The sequence below is a fragment of the Eptesicus fuscus genome, chromosome 21 (genome assembly GCF_027574615.1).
Source record: "Eptesicus fuscus isolate TK198812 chromosome 21, DD_ASM_mEF_20220401, whole genome shotgun sequence".
NCBI classification, from domain to species: Eukaryota; Metazoa; Chordata; class Mammalia; order Chiroptera; family Vespertilionidae; genus Eptesicus; species Eptesicus fuscus.
The window spans coordinates 34,525,846-34,545,368 of record NC_072493.1 but is presented as its reverse complement, the minus strand read 5'-3'; the positions used below and the strand labels follow the sequence as shown (position 1 = coordinate 34,545,368).

Below are 19,523 nucleotides of genomic sequence, written 5' to 3'. Positions count from 1 at the left end.
CCACGGCCTGGGCGAGTCTATTTTGAAGAAGTGGTGTTAGAAGAAGTTGAAGTTTAAAAAATTTGGCTCTCAAAAGAAATTTCAGCCGAAACCGGTTTGGCTCAGTGGATAGAGCGTCGGCCTGCGGACTTAAGGGTCCCAGGTTCGATTCCAGTCAGGGGCATGTATGTTGGTTGCAGGCACATCCCCGGTGGGGGGTGTGCAGGAGGCAGCTGGTCAATGTTTCTCTCTCATCGATGTTTCTAGCTCTCTATCCCTCTCCCTTCCTCTCTGTAAAAAATCAATAAAATATATTTAAAAAAAAGAAATTTCAATCGTTGTACTGTTGATATTTGGCTCTGATGACTAATGAGTTTGCCGACCACTGCAGACTAAGGCACTAGTAAACTCACCATGTTCAGCTGACCTTTGAATAATGTGGGTATGAACTGTGTGGTTCTACTTCTACATGGATGTTTTTAATTGACCCACACAGTTCAAACCCACATTGTTAAGGGTCAACTAGAGTTGGGATTCTGCATATGCAGAGGGCCAATTTATTATACTCGGATTTTCTTCCTGGGCAGTCAACACCCCTAACCTTGCATTGTTCAAAGGTCAACTACATCTATTAACCAGGCATAGACACATGCCAACTGATCAGGCATTTCAAGAGAGCATCAACCAGAAGGGAAAGTCAGATTCTGAGATAACTTGTCTTTTTTGTTGTTGTTGATGTAAATACATTTTCTTTGAATAATTTGGGGGTCCTTTTCTTCCTTGTTTGTAAAAACGTGAATAATTTGCTTCGAAATGCTCCTCTCAACATGAAAGCAATTCCTTTAAAACTAAGAGTCTAAAAATATAAATTAACATAGGTCAGAGGTCTGATTGATCACATAACAAGAGAGACTGATCCAATATTAGAAACAGCCCGGCTGGTGTGGCTCAGTGGTTGAGCATCGACCCATGAACCAAGAGGTCACTGGTTAGATTCCTGATCAAGGAACATACTTGGAGTTTCAGACTGGATCCCCAGTAGAAGGTGTGCAGGAAGCAGCCAATCGATAATGTTTCTCTCTCATCAATGTTTCTATCTCTATCTCTCTCTCTCTCTCTCTCTCTCAAAATCAATGAAAACATCTTTTTTTAAAAAAAGTTAGAAACATTTGCCCTGGCCAGTATGACTGAACGATTAGAGCATCGGCCTGCACACTGAAGGGTCTCGGTTTCGATTCCCAGTCAAGGGAGCGTACCTGAGTTATAGGTTCGATCCCTGGTCCCGGTCGGGGCTCATGCAACCAATTGATGTGTCTCCTTCACATCGATGTTTCTCTCTCTCTCCCCCTTCCTTACACTCTCTCTAAAAGGCAATGGAAAAAAATATCCTGGGGTAAAGATTAAAAAAAGAAGAAGAAGAAACATTTCTACCAAACATAGTGGCAATATCAGACTTTTGTTACTTTAAATGTTCAATGCTCTCTATCAAAAGACTATATATATCGCCGAAACCGGTTTGGCTCAGTGGATAGAGCGTCGGTCTGCGGAATGAAGGGTCCCAGGTTCGATTCCGGTCAAGGGCATGTACATTGGTTTCGGGCACATCCCCGGTGGGGGGTGTGCAGGAGGCAGCTGGTTGATGTTTCTCTCTCTTCGATGTTTCTAGCTCTCTATCCCTCTCCCTTCCTCTCTGTAAAAAAATCAATAAAATATATTAAAAAAAAAAAAAGCAGAGCATTGTCTAGGCTCTCCCTATTAAAAGAAGAAAAAAAAAAAGACTATATATATTGAAAAATTTCTAAATGTTAAAAAGCCAACAAAGTTAATATTAACTTATGTTCAGGGAGTTTGGGAGAGAGTAGATTAACTGTTCATACAGAAATAGTCTGTTGGACAAATTAAAGATTCCTGGGAACTGGATTGGTCAACAGGCTAAATACTGACCAACCTCAGAAAGCCAGACATTTTTCCTGTCTTGCCAAGTTCTGGGTCTTCTATCTTACTATGACTATAAAGAATCCTCTCTCTCCTATCTTTGAGGCAAATAATGCTAAACTGACATCACCCATGAGATTGTTTGAGACATCAATAAAGCCTTTTTTTTTTTTTTTAGGTCATTCCCAATCTACAGGAGTGGGCAAAGGTAGGTTTACAGTTGTGAAAATTCAAAAGAGTTTATTCTTGCATTATTATTTATGTATTATTTTATTGTTTATTTGTATCATATGTCATTACCTTATTATTTCATATTCTTACTTATGATTGTTTATTGATTTTTAGAAAGAAAGGAAAGAAGGAGGGAGAGAGAGAGAAACATCAGTGTGAGAGTTAAACATCAATCAGCTGCCTTCTGCATGCCCCTTACCAGGGATGGAGCCTGTGCCCTGACAGGGAATCTAACCAGCAACCTTTTGATGCACAGGAAGACGCCCAACCAACCGAGCCACAGAGGCCAGGGCTTATGATTTACCAGTATCTTTTAGGTAATGATGACTGGTAACTCAAACTACTTTTGTCTGCCCCTGTCTGTATAAGGAGGCAACTAAATAATAAGCCCTTAATTAAACAAGTTAATGTCTACTGTCAGTATACAAACTTTAATGAGGCCAATAGCCCACTGCTGGAATAAGGTTAAGTAATGAATGTGGGGTTGAAGGCTGACCAGCCAGATACGCACAAATGCTGGGAGAAGCTGGATGAAAGTGGCCAATAGTATTGGTAATGATGATGGGGGTGGGGTGGGATAGAGGGAGCAGTGCTCAAGAGCTTAAACTTTAAAGTAACAAAGTCTTAAAGTAACAAAACTACAGGAATTTAGAGACTGAGCATTGTGCTTTCTACTACCAAATGTAGAGAGTACTTCTTGTTGTCTCTAATTTCTGCCTCTAATTAAAATTGGGTGTTTGGTTTACTCCATTCCCAAAGCATAAACTTTGGCTTTTTATAGCCTAAGCAGTGTGCTATTTTAAACATGTGGAGGAAATGCATTTTCAGTTACAAACATTTGCTGCTGTAAATCTGTTCTTATTTGCTAGCAAAGGATGTGGGACAGGATGTTTTACTCTGCTGCTCTGGTTTTCCTGTATTGCTTAAATCTGTTTAGAGAGAAGAAAAATAAATAAATAAAGTGTTTCTGCTGGACAATTTCTATAAACTGAAGCAACTCCAAGAATTAAAATAAGTCTGTGGAAAATATTAGAATAATTTTCTTTTAATAAATTAGATTATTCCTATAGATTTTTCTCCCTAAAAAGATTTTCCATAACATGCATGTGCAGCCTGCAGCAGACACTAATGTTGGCACTGATAAAATGTGCCCACTTAGACACCCCAGGTCAGCTGAATTCCTCCTGACCCTGTCTTTTCCCAAGCACAATTACAGCTGTACAAGCTTTTTTTTGTTGTTTTTTTAAATATATATTTTATTGATTTTTTTTACAGAGAGAAAGGGAGAGGGATAGAGAGTTAGAACCATCAATGAGAGAGAATCATGGATCAGCTATCTCTTTTACACCCCCTACTGGGGATGTGCCGCAATCAAGGTAAATGCCCTTGACCGGAATCGAACCTGGGACCCTTCAGTTTGCAAGCCGACGCTCTATCCACTGAGCCAAACTGGTTAGGGCTGTACAAGCTTTTTGAGATGTAAGAAAAACAATCAGGCCAACCTTGAGTGTCATCTTCTAGATTTATTCAGAAATTCAAATGAGTCCCCATTTTCATGTACAACTCTTGAGGGCTTTTTTACTCAGGCAAACATATCCTTGTATCTGTTATATGTTTCATTATAACTTTAAAAAAAACTGATTCTGATCAAATTTCACTTTATAAGGGAGTCAGTAAGTAGTTCATTAATCTATTGAAAGATGGTTCATCAGCTGATTCCCTTTAAGTCCTCCTTCAGGCTGCTCTCTGCCCCAGATGCTGTCCTGGACCAGCAAAAGACTTTCTTCTGGATCAAAGTTTAGTCAAGCTTCTTTGAGCCCTCTTCTCTACTAGGCTTCAGTCTTGGGCCCTGTCCTTACTGGGCTTGCATGCTAGTAGTCCAGTTTTAGCAAGAATCCTGCAAAGTCAGTTTAAAGAGAATCCCCCATTCTTAATATCTGATCACTCTCATTATCTGATCGAATTCCTCATTTCCCACTTTTGATGTATAATTCCTAGCCTGCCTTCAGCAAGAATCCTGTTAAGTAGGTTCAGCAAGAATTCCCCCACCCCTGATGTCTCCTCTTAGTCATATTCCACCCACTGATCCCGCCCTCTCTCTCTCATTCTGCTCCTTGGCTATGAATCCTCAGCGGTCTTTACTGTTTTCAAAGTTGAGCCTTATCTCTCTCCCATATTGTGGTAGTCTTAATATCTATTGCAATAATCCTAAGTCTTCCTTACCATTTAAAAAAGTGTCAGAATAACCTTTTCTTTCACATGACTCAGTGGTCACTGGAGTATCCTGGCAAGAGATGGAAGAAGGGAGATCTGTGTCTTTATTCCCACAGAACCCCCAAGAGGGTCCATCACTCAAGTGAAGGCCTCAGCTCCTGTCAGGAGGCCCTCTCTGTCTGCCATAAACTGCTTCCCCTCCTATCTCTTCAGGTCTAGGGGTGGTAATGGAGCCTCATTATTACCCAGCCCCGCGGACACCACACTATTCCTATCCCTTTGGTTTTTCAGCACTTTGTGAGTTATTAAACTCTCCTCAAAGTATCCTAATATGAGGATACCATCTGTTTCCCGCTGGGTCTCCCTAATACAGATATCATATCTGCAGATCCCCCCCGCCCAGCAGATTTCTTATCCTAGAAAGGCTGTGATCCTAAGAAAGAAAAGGCATGGTTACAGGATGCAGTGATCTTTCCATGTGAGTGACTTAGTGACAAACAAGTTGACCTTGTTAAGCTGCCACTTCTCCCTTCTCTAGTTAGCTTCATAATCATAGCAACAGAGTATTTTCTGAAACATATTGATTCTCTAAGTATCAATAGGAATTATATTAAGAAATGCTCTCCTGGCCGAAACCGGTTTGCCTCAGTGGACAGAGCGTCAGCCTGCGGACTGAAAGGTCCCAGGTTCGATTCCAGTCAAGGGCATGTACCTTGGTTGTGGGCACATCCCCAGTGAGGGGGAGGGGGATGCAGGAGGCAGCTGATCGATGTTTCTCTCTCATCGATGTTTCTGACTCTCTATCTCTCTCCCTTCCTCTCTGTAAAACATCAATAAAATATTTTTTTTAAAAAAAGAAAAAGAAATGCCCTCCTGGGAGCCCGCCTGTGCCTTTCCCTTTCCCTTTCCTTTCCCCCTCCCCCTCTCTTTCCACCCCTACCCTCCAGACACTTTACCATTAGCTTCCTCACTCCCAAGTTCCAAGAGCCCTTCCTTTACCTCTAGAACTTGTTTGCTAAGCCCATTTCTTCTAGGAATTACTTTTTCTACCTCTATAATTTACCAAATAAATGTTTTCTTTTTTTTTTTTCACCCCCCCCCTTCCGCCAAATAAATGTTCTCTTACAAAAAAACAAAACAAAAAACAACCAAGGGGGCTAGGAGTGAAAATGGTGCTAGCTGAAACTATGCTAGAAACCTAAGATAGAATCTTAGTACTTAAGTAATATTTGGTACTTAATCCAGAGGTAACATTCATAGTAACACTTTTAATAAATGCAAGAGACATTACTTAATAACATCAGTAACCCAAGTAAAAGCCTGCAGAGGCTAACTCCATATATAGCCTAAACCTAAAGCAGGATTTTTTCAAATTCAGGTTGTAGTAGATTGTGAAATAAATTAAGTGAGTTATAACATTTTTTAAAATAACACATCCTTGACATAATAACGTAAGGTAGAAAATCAGAGTTAATCATATATAGTAAAGGGAAATACTATTTCACTTTTTTACATACCTATGTTTATGGATGTACTAGGGGATACTGTAAAATGTATTCCTTACTTTGAGTGGCAGTCAATAAAGTCTGAAAGCTACTGGTCTGAAGAGAATCTCTTTCAAACAATATAATGATTATAAGGCTAAAAACATGTTGCTTAGCCTACAGCCTCACTTTTTAAAAATCTCAACCCTCACTAAAAATAGTTTATTTTGTGACAAACACATCAATAACTGAAATAAAAAATGTCATGAAACAATATTTACTCTTAATATGTGATGTCCTCTAATATTTTTTATTCCATTTTATTTCTTTTAAATGATTGCAAACCACAACTTAAAAAGTTCAGGGGCAGGCCTGGAGAACTCTGTTCACATTACCATGGTCCTCCCATAGCTGCCTTGGTCTGTGTTTATATCATTCCCACTGGGGTAGAAAGCACTCAATCCTTTTGCTTCTTAGGTTTCTGTGTAACTACAACATGACCCCTGCAACCTAGTTTCTCCAGCGAGAGAAATACTTGTAGTAAGAAGCAGATACAGAGCATGGCGCAGATGTGCACAGAGCCCGAGCCACATGTCCTCACACTCACCACCATGGCATACCATGAGAGCAGCACCTTACTAGAGCCCCTGCAGCCCCCAGCCTGAGGACCGATGGGAGTTGGAGGATAAATATCCCAGCCTTTTCGCCCTGGCCATGTTCTTCACAATCTCCCTGAGTTCCTCACAGCAGGACTGAAGACCAGCCACCACCAGCAGCAACCTGCTGGGTAATGCAACCTGTGCTGGCTTCCTTCCCACCCCTTCTCACCTGCCTACTGGGGCTTCCTGGAATCACCTCTCACAGTAAAGACTTGCACTCAAGCTTCTATCTCAGGGTTTGCTTCTGGGTAAACGTAACCCTAGTGAGTACACCAGTGAAACTTAGCATTGTTTGGATTCAGGGCTGCAGAGATGAGAAAGGCCTGTCCTAGAAAAGCTCCTAATATGATAGAAAAACTAATTTTTTTAAATGTAAAAAAACAACAACTTTGCTATTCATAGCAATGACATAAAGTATGTTTGAGGAGGGAAGAAGCAGCAAGCTCTGACAGAAGGGTCAGAAAAGCCCCTATTGGTGACTTTTCTACCCCAAATATCTCAAGGACACAGAGTTCCCCAGAGGAGTCAGCAGGTGATCAGTGCTACCTATGGGGGGTGGTCCATGTTCACTTCTCTGTAGGCTAGTGCCCTGGTTTCTCATATTTACTGTGAGGCTTTACTTCTTACATCTAGGTTAAGAAGAAAGAGGTTTTTATTTTCTCCAAAGAGAAAGATTTCTCCAAAGAGAAAAGATTTCTATTCTAGTCTTCAGCTAAAAATAACTCAAGTAATATAGAATATATGAAGGAAGAAAATCTATTAAGTTCCTGAAAATGTGTTAATAGAATTATTTGTAAATCAGCTTTCATCTTTTTATGTTCCTTTGAGGTCCTTATGGGATCGGAGTACTCAACCCAAATCTTCATTAGATGTTCTGAAGAACTGCTGATATTTTTATTTGTAAGTTATTTTTTTTAAATGTAAAGTTTACTACATGTTCAGCCCTGTGATCAACCCTGTAAACCAGGACTTTTTTCAGGCTGGTGTCAAAGAGAGACCAATGGCGAGTTTTCCTTTGCCTCTTCCATTTGGCAAATATTTCAGCAAAGGCAGAGCAGCAGCATAATTCCTTCCCTTTCAGGAAAGGAGTCATGACAGCGGGTCCTTATACCGAAAACAGCTTCTCCAATGTGCCAGGTACACCTGGGCCTGGGACTAGAATACTCACCCTGACCCGGCAGGGAGTGACGCCAGAGTTGAAGGGACATTAGACTGTGGTTTTTCTTTCTCATTTTGCTTGAAGAAGGATTTGGCCTCTTTCGATGTAGCATCCACTTCCTTAGTCACCCTGTGCCAAGGAAGGAAACATTAAGTTTACAAAAGAATTAAAAAGACAGAAACAAAATCTAAATAAAGGGAATAAATAACAAGGAAAAACACCCACTGGGCTTTCAGTAAGTTCTGGCTGCTAAGCTTTATGATTCAAGTTTACTACAAGTTCTAGATAAAGACATTTTCCCATGCTAAATGAAACAGCAATGCATATAAATTTGAGCTCTCTAAAATCCCCTCCATTACTTCTGTCAGCATGAAACACTCCAGTAGTCATTACTGAATCACAGTCCTTGTGGGTTATTGATGTGAAGGCTGAAAAAGGCTCTCCTACTTCACCTCACATGTAGATTAGGACTCACATTTAAAGGTCTAGTAAAGCTCTAGTTGGTTTGGCTCAGTGGATAGAGCATTGGCTTGCAGACTGAAGGATCCCAGGTTCGATTTCGGTCAAGGGCACATGCCTGGGTTATCAATCCCCAGTAGGGGGCGTGCAGGAGTCAGCTGATCGATGATTCTCTCTTATCACTGATGTTTCTCTCTCTCTCCTTTTCCCTTCTTCTCTGAAATCAATAATACACACACACACACACACACACACACACACACACATATATATTCATATATATATATATTTAAAGGCCTAGTAAAAATTGGAATGGGGAGATGAAATATTTGGGAGAAAAATACTGGTTTTACTTCAAAGAGAAAAGCAACAGTATAAACATTTGAAAATACTCTGCAGAAGGTCCTATTCTACACCTAGAACCCGAAGATGAAACAAGATCCCTTAAAGCTGGCTAATTTGGCACTAATTTGGGAATGGAAGAAAATTATAGTTGAGAATCCTACCCAATTTCGAAACTGCAGAAATCTGCCCTCAATAAAACTGATGATCAAATAAGGAGCAAAGAAGGATATTCATGGTGCCTGAAATTTCAGATAAAGAAAGAGAAATGCCTAATGCCTGCCTAGGCTTGCCAATTCAAAAACATCTGAGGAATTTTGTTTAAATTCCAATCCATCTGGAGGGTGGAAAATTATAGTCAATGTATTATGGGTGTTCAACCAGGTCATCCAGAATAAGACTGGCCAAGAATAATGACAGGTGAATCCTATAAATTCCATCTTTGCAGGAATGTAAGTATCTCTTCTCTCCTTCCTTGTAGGCTACTTAGGAGCAGAACCAAATTTTCTTATCAAGAGTCATCTCACTCCTGCACTCAGTACTCTGTCACCCACAAAAGTGGCACAGAATATAAGTTTGAGAGTTTAATATTAAGAATCTTCACTGGGGAAAAAGAAAAAAGGAAAGAAAAATAGAGTCTTCACTGGGAAAGATTGCTGAGTTACTCTTGAAGGGTGACTTAAAAAACTCAGTCCCCTACTCAAGGTCTTGTGATGGCTAAGTATTACTCAAGAATCAAACATAAGCTGCTGAATCTTGCCTTCAAAGTCCTCTAAAATCTGGACCTACTTTCTACAAGGTTTAATTTGTGTCTTCTCAACTCTCCCAAACGAACCTCTCAGCAGTAAGAGTCAAGAGTCAAAACTAAGAGAGAGAATGTATATGATAGATTAAACCATCATGGAGCAAATATTCATTCCTTCCCTCTTAACCTACTTCCCACCCCACTGATGTTAACCTTGGACACATGATTTGTTTCAGTGATCGGTCAGATGCTAACTGATTTGACAGCAACAGAAGCTTTAAATGTTTCTGTAGTTTCACGTGCTCCTTGACACTCTCTAGCCATAAAAAGAATATGCCTCAAGCAGCTGTTGGTCCAAGGTGGGTGAAAGACACATGCTGCAGATCTGAACCAACCAGTAGCTTGGAGCCAAGCCTAGATCACCTGAGCCCCAACCAGCCAGAAACACACTAGCAATAAATAAATGCTTATTGGTGTATACCACTGAGTCTTGGGATGGCTTGTTACACAGTAGTTCCACAGCAACAGCGAACACATTTACATTTTATGAGTGAGAAAAATTAAATCTTAAGGGATTCAGTTACTTTTTCAAGACTAGTCAGAGATTAAGTAGCAATGCTAGAGAGAACCCTGTAGATGTGGGACCTATTAACAAAAATGACATGGCCTCTGCCCTTAAGGGGCTCACAGTCTATCAGGGCAGCCAACCATGAAAACAAGTATGACAATACATGATCTATAGTTAAGTTCCAAAAAGGGAGCACGGAAAAAAGTATAACTGTGAGAGTATCTCTGAATTTCTAGTGTCAAAGTCCTATTCATATTGACTAGGAAACACGTTCTATAAACTGGTGTATTTCTCTCAGGGTCTTTGCTAATTGACATAAAGTAGTATTAGCAGATTACTCTTCATTGATAGTACACCTAAAAGAACTTCACTTTTAACAAGCAATAAGAAGAGATCCAGCTATCAAATATCTTCAAGTAGGAGTGGTTTAAATTACAGACCACTTCTAATATATGAGGGAATCCTGACGGGAAAATGCCCACTATTAGCAGTAGTTAATTCAAGTGTTATCAGCAGAAATTACATTTTAAGTTCATTTTCACTTACTCAGAACTTCCTGAAAAGTATTTATTTAGGCACAAACTTTCCATGACTAGCCTTTTCCAAAAGGTGAATCATTTAGGAAAGTCTGAGCTAACTGGCTCAGATGGTATGTGATAGGGAAGGATAAAAAATACTACTTTTCCTCATTCCCCATGGTTAATAAGCTACACATTTTTCAAGTGTGTGTGTGTGTGGGGGGGGGGAGTGGGAGTTTGAAGACCCAAAATTTAACTATTAAAATATAATTAGAAAAAACTAAAAGACTAACTTGTACTAATGCTACCATATGCTTATACTTACAAATTCTTCCCAGTCATCACTAGTTCTTTCTATCATTTGTTAAAGATGTAATAATGCTCTTAACTTCATACAAAAAAAAAAAAATCAGAATGACATGAAGAGATTAAAGATATGCTTGAATCTAGACACTACATTTGCATCTGGTTGTCAATTAAAGTTCAGGCCTTCCAAGTCCCTACATGAGAGTTCCCTACGATAGATAAATTTAAATATAAATTATTTAAGTTTAAAAAATCCTGCAAAATTGCTATTTAGTTTTCTTTAGAAGAGTTAGAGAACTCTGACTTGTCATGTTATATAGCTCTATAATGTATGTTTTAAAAGTAATAAGCATGTATTACTTTTGAGTATGTGTTATATTTATGAAAAAGTGCTTCCCTGCTATTTGTTGACAGATATGGTGCTGCCCTCTTCTGACAAATCATAGAAATAGCAGTCTCCCTGAATATCCACCCAGTATTTAAAATTGGCAATCATTTGCTTTAAAAGTGAAATAGGAAATTTGTGTCAAACAACTTTGTTAATAAATAGTAATAAGTCGATAAAATTTAATTTGATCAGGAAATTTAATGATTTCTCAAAATAACAGTTACTCACCAACTTTTCTTACTCTTATGTAGAACCAGTGGTTGTTATAATAAACTAGAGGCCTGGTGCATGAAATTCGTGCACTCGGGGGGGGGGGTCCCTTAGCCTGGCCAGTGCCCTCTCACAGTCCGGGAGCCCTCGGGGGATGTCTGACTAATGGCTTGAGAGCAGGCTTAAGCCATCAGTCAGACATCGTTAGCGCTGCCGTGGAGGTGGGAGGCACCCGCCACCACCGCTGCGCTCACCAGCCATGAGCCTGGCTTCTGGCTTCCTGCATTGAGCGTCTGCCCCCTGGTGGTCAGTGCGCATCATAGTGACCGGTCATTCTGCTGTTGGGCCAAAACTGGCTCTCTGACATCCCCCGAGGGGTCCCGCATTGCAAGAGGGCACAGGCCAGGCCGAGGGACCCCATCAGTGCATGGTCGGGGCCGGGGAGGGGCGTGGGAGGTTAGCCATCTGGGGAGGGCCCGCAGGAGGGCTCCAGAGCATGTCCGGCCTATCTCACTCAGTTGCGATCAGCTGGACCCCAGCAGCAAGCTAACCTACCAGTCGGAGTGTCTGCCCCCTGGTGGTCAGTACACATCATAGCGAGCGGTTGAGCGGCCTTAGCATATCATTAGCATATTACACTTCGATTGGTTGAACAGATGACCGGACACTTAGCATATTAGGCTTTTATTATATAGGATCTTTCTTAGATGTCCCATATGACACATGGAAAATAATGCAAATCTTATTTCTAAAGGTATATTAAACACTTTAAATATTATTTTTGTAGGCCTTCAAAAGGTTTACCATCAGTGTATGCTACCCTCTATTGGACAACTCCATAGTTTCCAGGGTGATCTCTGGTCAAGAATTATTTAATGGATCTGCAAAATGACTGTTTAGCAAGGAAAAGGGTGTTTTCACAATGGAGAATTCTGAAAGATATTGCCTTAAGTCTGTGGTCAGCAAACTGCTGCTCTCGAGCCACATGCAGCTCTTTGGCCCCTTGAGTGTGGCTCTTCCACAAAATACCACGGTCTAGGCGAGTCTATTTTGAAGAAGTGGCGTTAGAAAATTTGGCTCTCAAAAGAAATTTCAATTGTTGTACTGTTGATATTTGGCTCTGCTGACTAATGAGTTTGCCGACCACTGCCTTAAGAGGTTTAACTTATCACCACCAATACTGGGTGCAGCGAGGACAAAACATCATTAATGTAGCATTTTTATCTAAAGTTATTAATCTGACTCTATGCATGAAGAAACAATTCAACAATCCAAATTGAGGGACATTCTACAATACAGATTAACTCAAACAATATATGTCAAGAAATACAAAAAGGCTTTAGAATAGTTCTAATTTCAAGGAGGCTAAAAAGACTAAATGCAGTATGCAATCCTGGGTTGGATGTTGGACTGAACAAGAAATAGTTATAAAGAACATTACTGGAATAACTAGGGGAAATCTGAATAGAATTACATAAAAAGCTACTTAAAATGTGGGCTGCAAAACAATCTGTTATTGGCCCAAAACAAGGTAGGTACAGAATAGTATTTAGAAACTTGTTTACAATTTGACAATGTCATAATATTCAAGACATGATCAGTGGACTCACTGCATTAAACAGAATATAGATCAATTCAGGTACTGTCAAAATTGCAAGGTGGTCACATGAGTATTAGTCATGTGCAGAAAGACCACATTAGAATGTGCTTAGGTGATTTTGTCAACTAAAATCCAAAAATGTGATAAAATGTAAGCATTGATTTTTAAAATTGTAATTGTTCTATTTTTTTTTTATTACAGTTGACATAGAATATTATATTAAGTTTCAGGTATACAGCATAGTAGTTAGACATTTAACTTACACAGTGATCCCCCTGATAAGTCTTGTATCCATCTGATACTATACACAAGTATTACAATATTACTGACTATATAGTATTCCCTAAACTGTACTTTACACCCCCGTGACTATTTTGTAACTGCCAATTTGTACTCAATTCCTTAACCTTTTTCACCTAGCCCCCCTCTCCTATCTGGCAACCATCAATTTGTTCTCTGTATGAACTGAAATGTCAGTGCTGACATGTACACATAAGGAACTGTTGGACATTAAAATTGGGTCTCAAAAGAACTGTTGGCCCAGAAAGAAACTCATTACAGACCGATTCATTTGCCTGTCACCATAACCATTATTGCTTGTCTCATTTTCGGTACTTATAAGTGTATTTCTAATAGCACATGATCCACTCATCTAGGGGAAATAATGAACAACATAGACTGATGAACAAGAACAGACCCAGAAACAAGGAGGCATGGGTCAGACTGTCGGGCCTCGGGGGGAGGGTAGGGAAGGGTGGGGATAAAGGGAGAGATCAACCAAAGGACTGTGTGCAGACATATCAGCCCAACCAGCGGTTAAGGACAACAGAGGGGTGGGGGCATGTGTAGGGAGGGGGGTGGGATGAAAATGGGGGGACGAGGACAAATATGTGATACCTTAATCAATAAAAAAATTTAAAAAAAAATTTGTTCTCTGTATAAGTCTATTTTTGTTTGTTCATTTATTTTCTTCTTTAGATTTCCACATATAAGTGAAATAATATAGTATTTGTCTGTCTGTCTGTCTGACTTATTCATTTAGTATAATACCCTCTAGGCCCATCCATCTTGTCCCAAATAATGAGAGAGAATCATTGATCGGTTGCCTCCTGCACTCCCCCTATGAGGGATCCAGACCACAACCCAGGCATGTGCCCTGACCAGGAATAGAGCTGTGACCTCCTGGTTCAAAGGACAATGCTCGACTACTGAGCCACACCGGTCAGGCAGCCTCACTGTTTTTGTGAAGAAAACACATCTTTTCTTTTTTCTTTTGTAAATTAAATCTTTATTGTTGAAAGTATTACATGTCTCCCTTTTTCCCCCCATTAACCACTTCCAGCCTGCCCCCACCCCCCACCCCACCCTATTGTCTGTATCCATGGGTTATGCATATATGCATACAAGTTCTTTGGTTGATGTCTTCCCACCCACCCATCTTCCCCCGCCTTCTCTCTGAGATTCCGCAGTCTCTTCTATGCTGCTATGTCTCTGGATCTATTTTATTCATCAGTTTATTTTGTTCATTAGATTTCACATATGAATAAGAACATGTGATACTTGTCTTTCTCTGACTGATTTATTTCGCTTAGCATAATACTCTCCAGGTCCCTCCATGCTGTCTCAAAGAGTAAGAGATCTTTTTTATTTTTTTTACTGCTGCATAGGATTCCACAGTGTAAATGTACCACTGCTTTTTTATCCACTCATCTGCTGATGGGCACTTGGGCTGTTTCCCGATCTTAGCTATTGTAAATTGCACTGCTATGAACACAGGGGTGCATACATTCTTTCTGATTGGTGTTTCGAATTTCTTAGGATATATTCCTAGAAGTGGGATCACTGGGTCAAATGGCAGTTCCAATTTTAATTTTTTGAGGAAACTCCATACAGTTTTCCATAATGGCTGCACCAATCTGCAATCCCACCAGCAGTGTACTAGGGTTCCCTTTTCTCTACATCCCACATCTTTTCTGAATGCAGCAGTAGTCATAAACCACAAGACAATAATGGAAATAATTCCAAAGAAATGAAGGACAACAACCAAGTTCACACTGTTTTTATTCTACAAGTCCTCTTATTTTTTTAATGTATTTTTATTGACTTCAGAGAGGAGAGAGGGAGAGAGATATAGAAACATCAATGATGAGAGAGAATCATTGATAGGCTGCCTCCTGCACGCCACCTACTGGGGATCAAGCCTGCAACCCTGGCATGTGCCATGACCTGGTTCATGGGTCGATGCTCAACCACCGAGCCACATTGATCATGCAGTACTAAAACCAAAGTGAGTTCTTTGCAGTGATGTTTTGGCTAATGCAACATTTACATACAAAACATAAAGAAATAAGTTCAAATCAAAAGAATTCTTCGGAAGAAAGAGTACTAAACTAAAAAGTCAATAGAAACAGATGCAAAATTCCATACATTAACATTAGTGAATTGCGGCTTTCTGAGAAAGGAGCACATTTGGTTGCTAACTAAAAAATAAACAAAAAACATTACCAAGACACTAACTAGTAAAAGAATGTATCAAAAATGTTTGCTTGGAAATCTGTGACAAAGAAAGTAATTCAAGTACAACTTTCCAATGACACCAAAGCTTGAAGTAGTTCAGGCTCTGGCTTATGATAGTGAAAACTAGAATAAAGCAAGCAAAGTGATTTTTCAATGCAATTTGAAGAATGCCAGATTACTCCAAACATGAAAATTATCATGGTATGTTTGTGATTTAAACATAAGGGTGATATAAAGGATTCTTTTATCAGTTTCTTGCTGACAAACATACCGGACACTAATCTGTATAACAAAACTAGGGTCATATTGTCAACAAATGTGATTTGAAGTATAAAGTGTTTGGAAGAGTATATTCCAATGGCACTGCTGGCAAGATGGAAAAACAATTTAGATTAAGAAGCTTGTGCTAGAATGTACATGAACACACTGCTTCCTTCATCGAGAAAAGTCTTGCTACCAAAAAGATCTTGCTACAGTAGTAAAGATTATGAATTATCTAAGGTTAATGCCTTAAAATTTTAAATGACTTTATATGTGATAAACTGAAAGCTGATCATAAATGTGAATATGCTATAATGCATGCTGAAATACAATGGTTATGAAAGAGAAAAATGCTGTTGAGAATGATAAACTAGGAAATAAACAGTGTTTCCAAAAGAAAAAATAATCAGGTCCTTCCCAATTTTAAAGATCTCAACTAGACAGTAAAACTTACTTATTTCTGTGATATCTTTGTTATGTTTAATAATCTTAATACTCCCATGCAAGGACGTGTCAACATGTTTTTCAGTAGCAAATAAAATATAAGGGTAAACAATAAAAATTAAGATGCCTGGAAGAACAGAGTTACTATTGATTAACAGTTTTATAGAAGGTTTAGAACTGTATTTTCTATCAAAATAATACCTACACACAAGAAATTCATGCATCCAGAAGTATAACTTAAATTTAGTTATAATTTGACAAGATAAACTATTGAAATGGGCAGGATACTGATAAAGTACTAAAGATGAACTTTGAAAATACAGTATCACTGGCTTCATTTCAGACAAAAGTAAAAATGAAAATCTTTTTTTTTTTTTTTTTTTTTTAATTTTTTTTTTTTAATTTCTTTATTGATTAAGGTGTCACATATTTGTCCTCATCCCCCCATTCCCATCCCACCCCTCTCCCCACGCATGCCCCAATCCCCTGTTGAACTTAACCGTTGGATAGGCTTATATGCATGCATACAGGTCCTTTGGTTGAACTCTCCCCCTCCCCCCACCCTCCCCCTACCCTCCCCTATCCTCCCTCTGAAGCCCGATAGTCCGATCGATGCCTCCTTGCTTCTGGTTCTGTTCTTGTTGCTCAGTCTATGTTGTTCTTCATTTCCTCTAGATGAACGAGATCAAATGTCACTAGATATATACTAATAAGAACTGAATGTGAGACGAGCAATAATATTTATGCTGACAGGCAAATGAATCAATCTGTAGCGAGCTTCCCCCTGGACCAACAGTTCTTTTGAGACCCAATTTCGATGTCCAGTAGTTCCTTATGTGTACATGTCAGCACTGACCCCTCAGCTCTGGATGGTGGACAAATGGTGGTAATGGAGGTCTGACTCCCTCTGGTTTGGTCTCGGCCGATCCCAGGGGCACGGCGTCACCTGGACTAAGGGGCACGTGGCCTCACCCATACCCAAGGGGCGTGTGGTCTCACCCGGGCCTGGGACCCAGCCTCACTTGGATGGATCCAGGGGCGCACGGCCTCACCCGGACCCAGGATCTGGCTTCACCCGTACCCAAGGACGCTTGGCCTCTCCCAGACCCAGGGGCACGTGGCCTCACCCGGGCTTAGTTGCACAAGGCCTCACCTGGATCCAGGGACACATGGTCTCTCCCGGACCCAGGGACGCTTGGCCTCTCCCAGACCCAGGGCCACTTGGGCTCACCCGGGCCTAGGTGCACGAGGCCTCATCCGGATCCAGGGACGCATGGTCTCACCTGGACCCAGGGACGCTTGGCCTCTCCCAGACCCAGGGGCACGTGGCCTCACCCGGGCCTGGGTTCACGAGGCCTCACTCGGATCCAGGGACACATGGTCTCACCCAGACCCAGGAACGTTTGGCCACTCCCAGACCCAGGGCCACTTGGGCTCACCCGGGCCTAGGTGAACGAGGCCTCATCCGGATCCAGGGACGCATGGTCTCACCCGGACCCAGGGACGCTTGGCCTCTCCCAGACCCAGGGCCACTTGGGCTCACCCGGGCCTAGGTGCACGAGGCCTCACCCGGATCCTGGGACACATGGTCTCACCCGGACCCAGGGACGCTTGGCCTCTCCCAGACCCAGGGCCACTTGGGCTCACCCGGGCCTAGGTGAACGAGGCCTCACCCGGATCCAGGGACACATGGTCTCACCCGGACCCAGGGACGCTTGGCCTCTCCCAGACCCAGGGCCACTTGGGCTCACCCGGGCCTAGGTGCACGAGGCCTCACCCGGATCCAGGGACACATGGTCTCACCCGGACCCAGGGACGCTTGGCCTCTCCCAGACCCAGGGCCACTTGGGCTCACCCGGGCCTAGGTGCACGAGGCCTCACCCGGATCCAGGGACACATGGTCTCACCCGGACCCAGGGACGCTTGGCCTCTCCCAGACCCAGGGCCACTTGGGCTCACCCGGGCCTAGGTGCACGAGGCCTCACCCGGATCCAGGGACACATGGTCTCACCCAGACCCAGGAACGTTTGGCCACTCCCAGACCCAGGGCCACTTGGGCTCACCCGGGCCTAGGTGCACGAGGCCTCACCCAGATCCAGGGACGCATGGTCTCACCCGGACCCAGGGACGCTTGGCCTCTCCCAGACCCAGGGCCACTTGGGCTCACCCGGGCCTAGGTGCGCGAGGCCTCACCCGGATCCAGGGACACATGGTCTCACCCGGACCCAGGAACGCTTGGCCTCTCCCAGACCCAGGGCCACTTGGGCTCACCCGGGCCTAGGTGCACGAGGCCTCACCCGGATCCAGGGACACATGGTCTCACCCAGACCCAGGAACGTTTGGCCTCTCCCAGACCCAGGGCCACTTGGGCTCACCCGGGCCTAGGTGCACGAGGCCTCACCCAGATCCAGGGACGCATGGTCTCACCCGGACCCAGGGACGCTTGGCCTCTCCCAGACCCAGGGCCACTTGGGCTCACCCGGGCCTAGCTGCACGAGGCCTCACCCGGATCCTGGGACACATGGTCTCACCCGGACCCAGGGATGCTTGGCCTCTCCCAGACCCAGGGCCACTTGGGCTCACCCGGGCCTAGGTGAACGAGGCCTCACCCGGATCCAGGGACACATGGTCTCACCCGGACCCAGGGACGCTTGGCCTCTCCCCGACCCAGGGCCACTTGGGCTCACCCGGGCCTAGGTGCACGATGCCTCACCCGGATCCAGGGACACATGGTCTCACCCGGACCCAGGGATGCTTGGCCTCTCCCAGACCCAGGGCCACTTGGGCTCACCCGGGCCTAGGTGCACGAGGGCTCACCCGGATCCTGGGACACATGGTCTCACCCGGACCCAGGGATGCTTGGCCTCTCCCAGACCCAGGGCCACTTGGGCTCACCCGGGCCTAGGTGCACGAGGCCTCACCCAGATCCAGGGACACATGGTCTCACCCGGACCCAGGGAAGCTTGGCCTCTCCCCGACCCAGGGCCACTTGGGCTCACCCGGGCCTAGGTGCACGAGGCCTCATCCGGATCCAGGGACACATGGTCTCACCCGGACCCAGGGACGCTTGGCCTCTCCCAGACCCAGGGCCACTTGGGCTCACCCGGGCCTAGGTGCACAAGGCATCACCCGGATCCAGGGACACATGGTCTCACCCGGACCCAGGGACGCTTGGCCTCTCCCAGACCCAGGGCCACTTGGGCTCACCCGGGCCTATGTGCACGCAGCCTCACCCGGATCCAGGGACACATGGTCTCGCCTGGATCCAGGGGTGTGTGGGCTCTCCCAGACCCAGGGGCGCTTGGCCTCGCCCGGGCACGGGATCCAGCGTCATCCGGGTCCAGGGGCACTTGGCCTCACCCGGACCCGGAGTCCGGCCTCACCTGGACCCAGGGGCATGTGGCCTCACCTAGACCCAGGGACGTGAGGCCTCACTTATACCCAGAGGAGTGTGACCACACCCGAGTCCAGAGGCGCGCAACCCCGCCCGCACCCGGGTCTCAG

The 19,523-nt window shown here is 43.3% G+C and overlaps 1 protein-coding gene across 1 annotated transcript in view; it reads right to left on the bottom strand.

The window, feature by feature from the left end:
• CFDP1 (craniofacial development protein 1) overlaps positions 1–19,523 on the bottom strand; it is a 114,783-nt gene that overhangs the window by 74,017 nt on the left and 21,243 nt on the right. Inside the window, exon 5 of the mRNA XM_008139670.3 lies at positions 7,671–7,790. Coding sequence (XP_008137892.3) covers positions 7,671–7,790 — 120 coding nt within the window. The remainder of the gene's footprint in view (positions 1–7,670; positions 7,791–19,523) is intronic.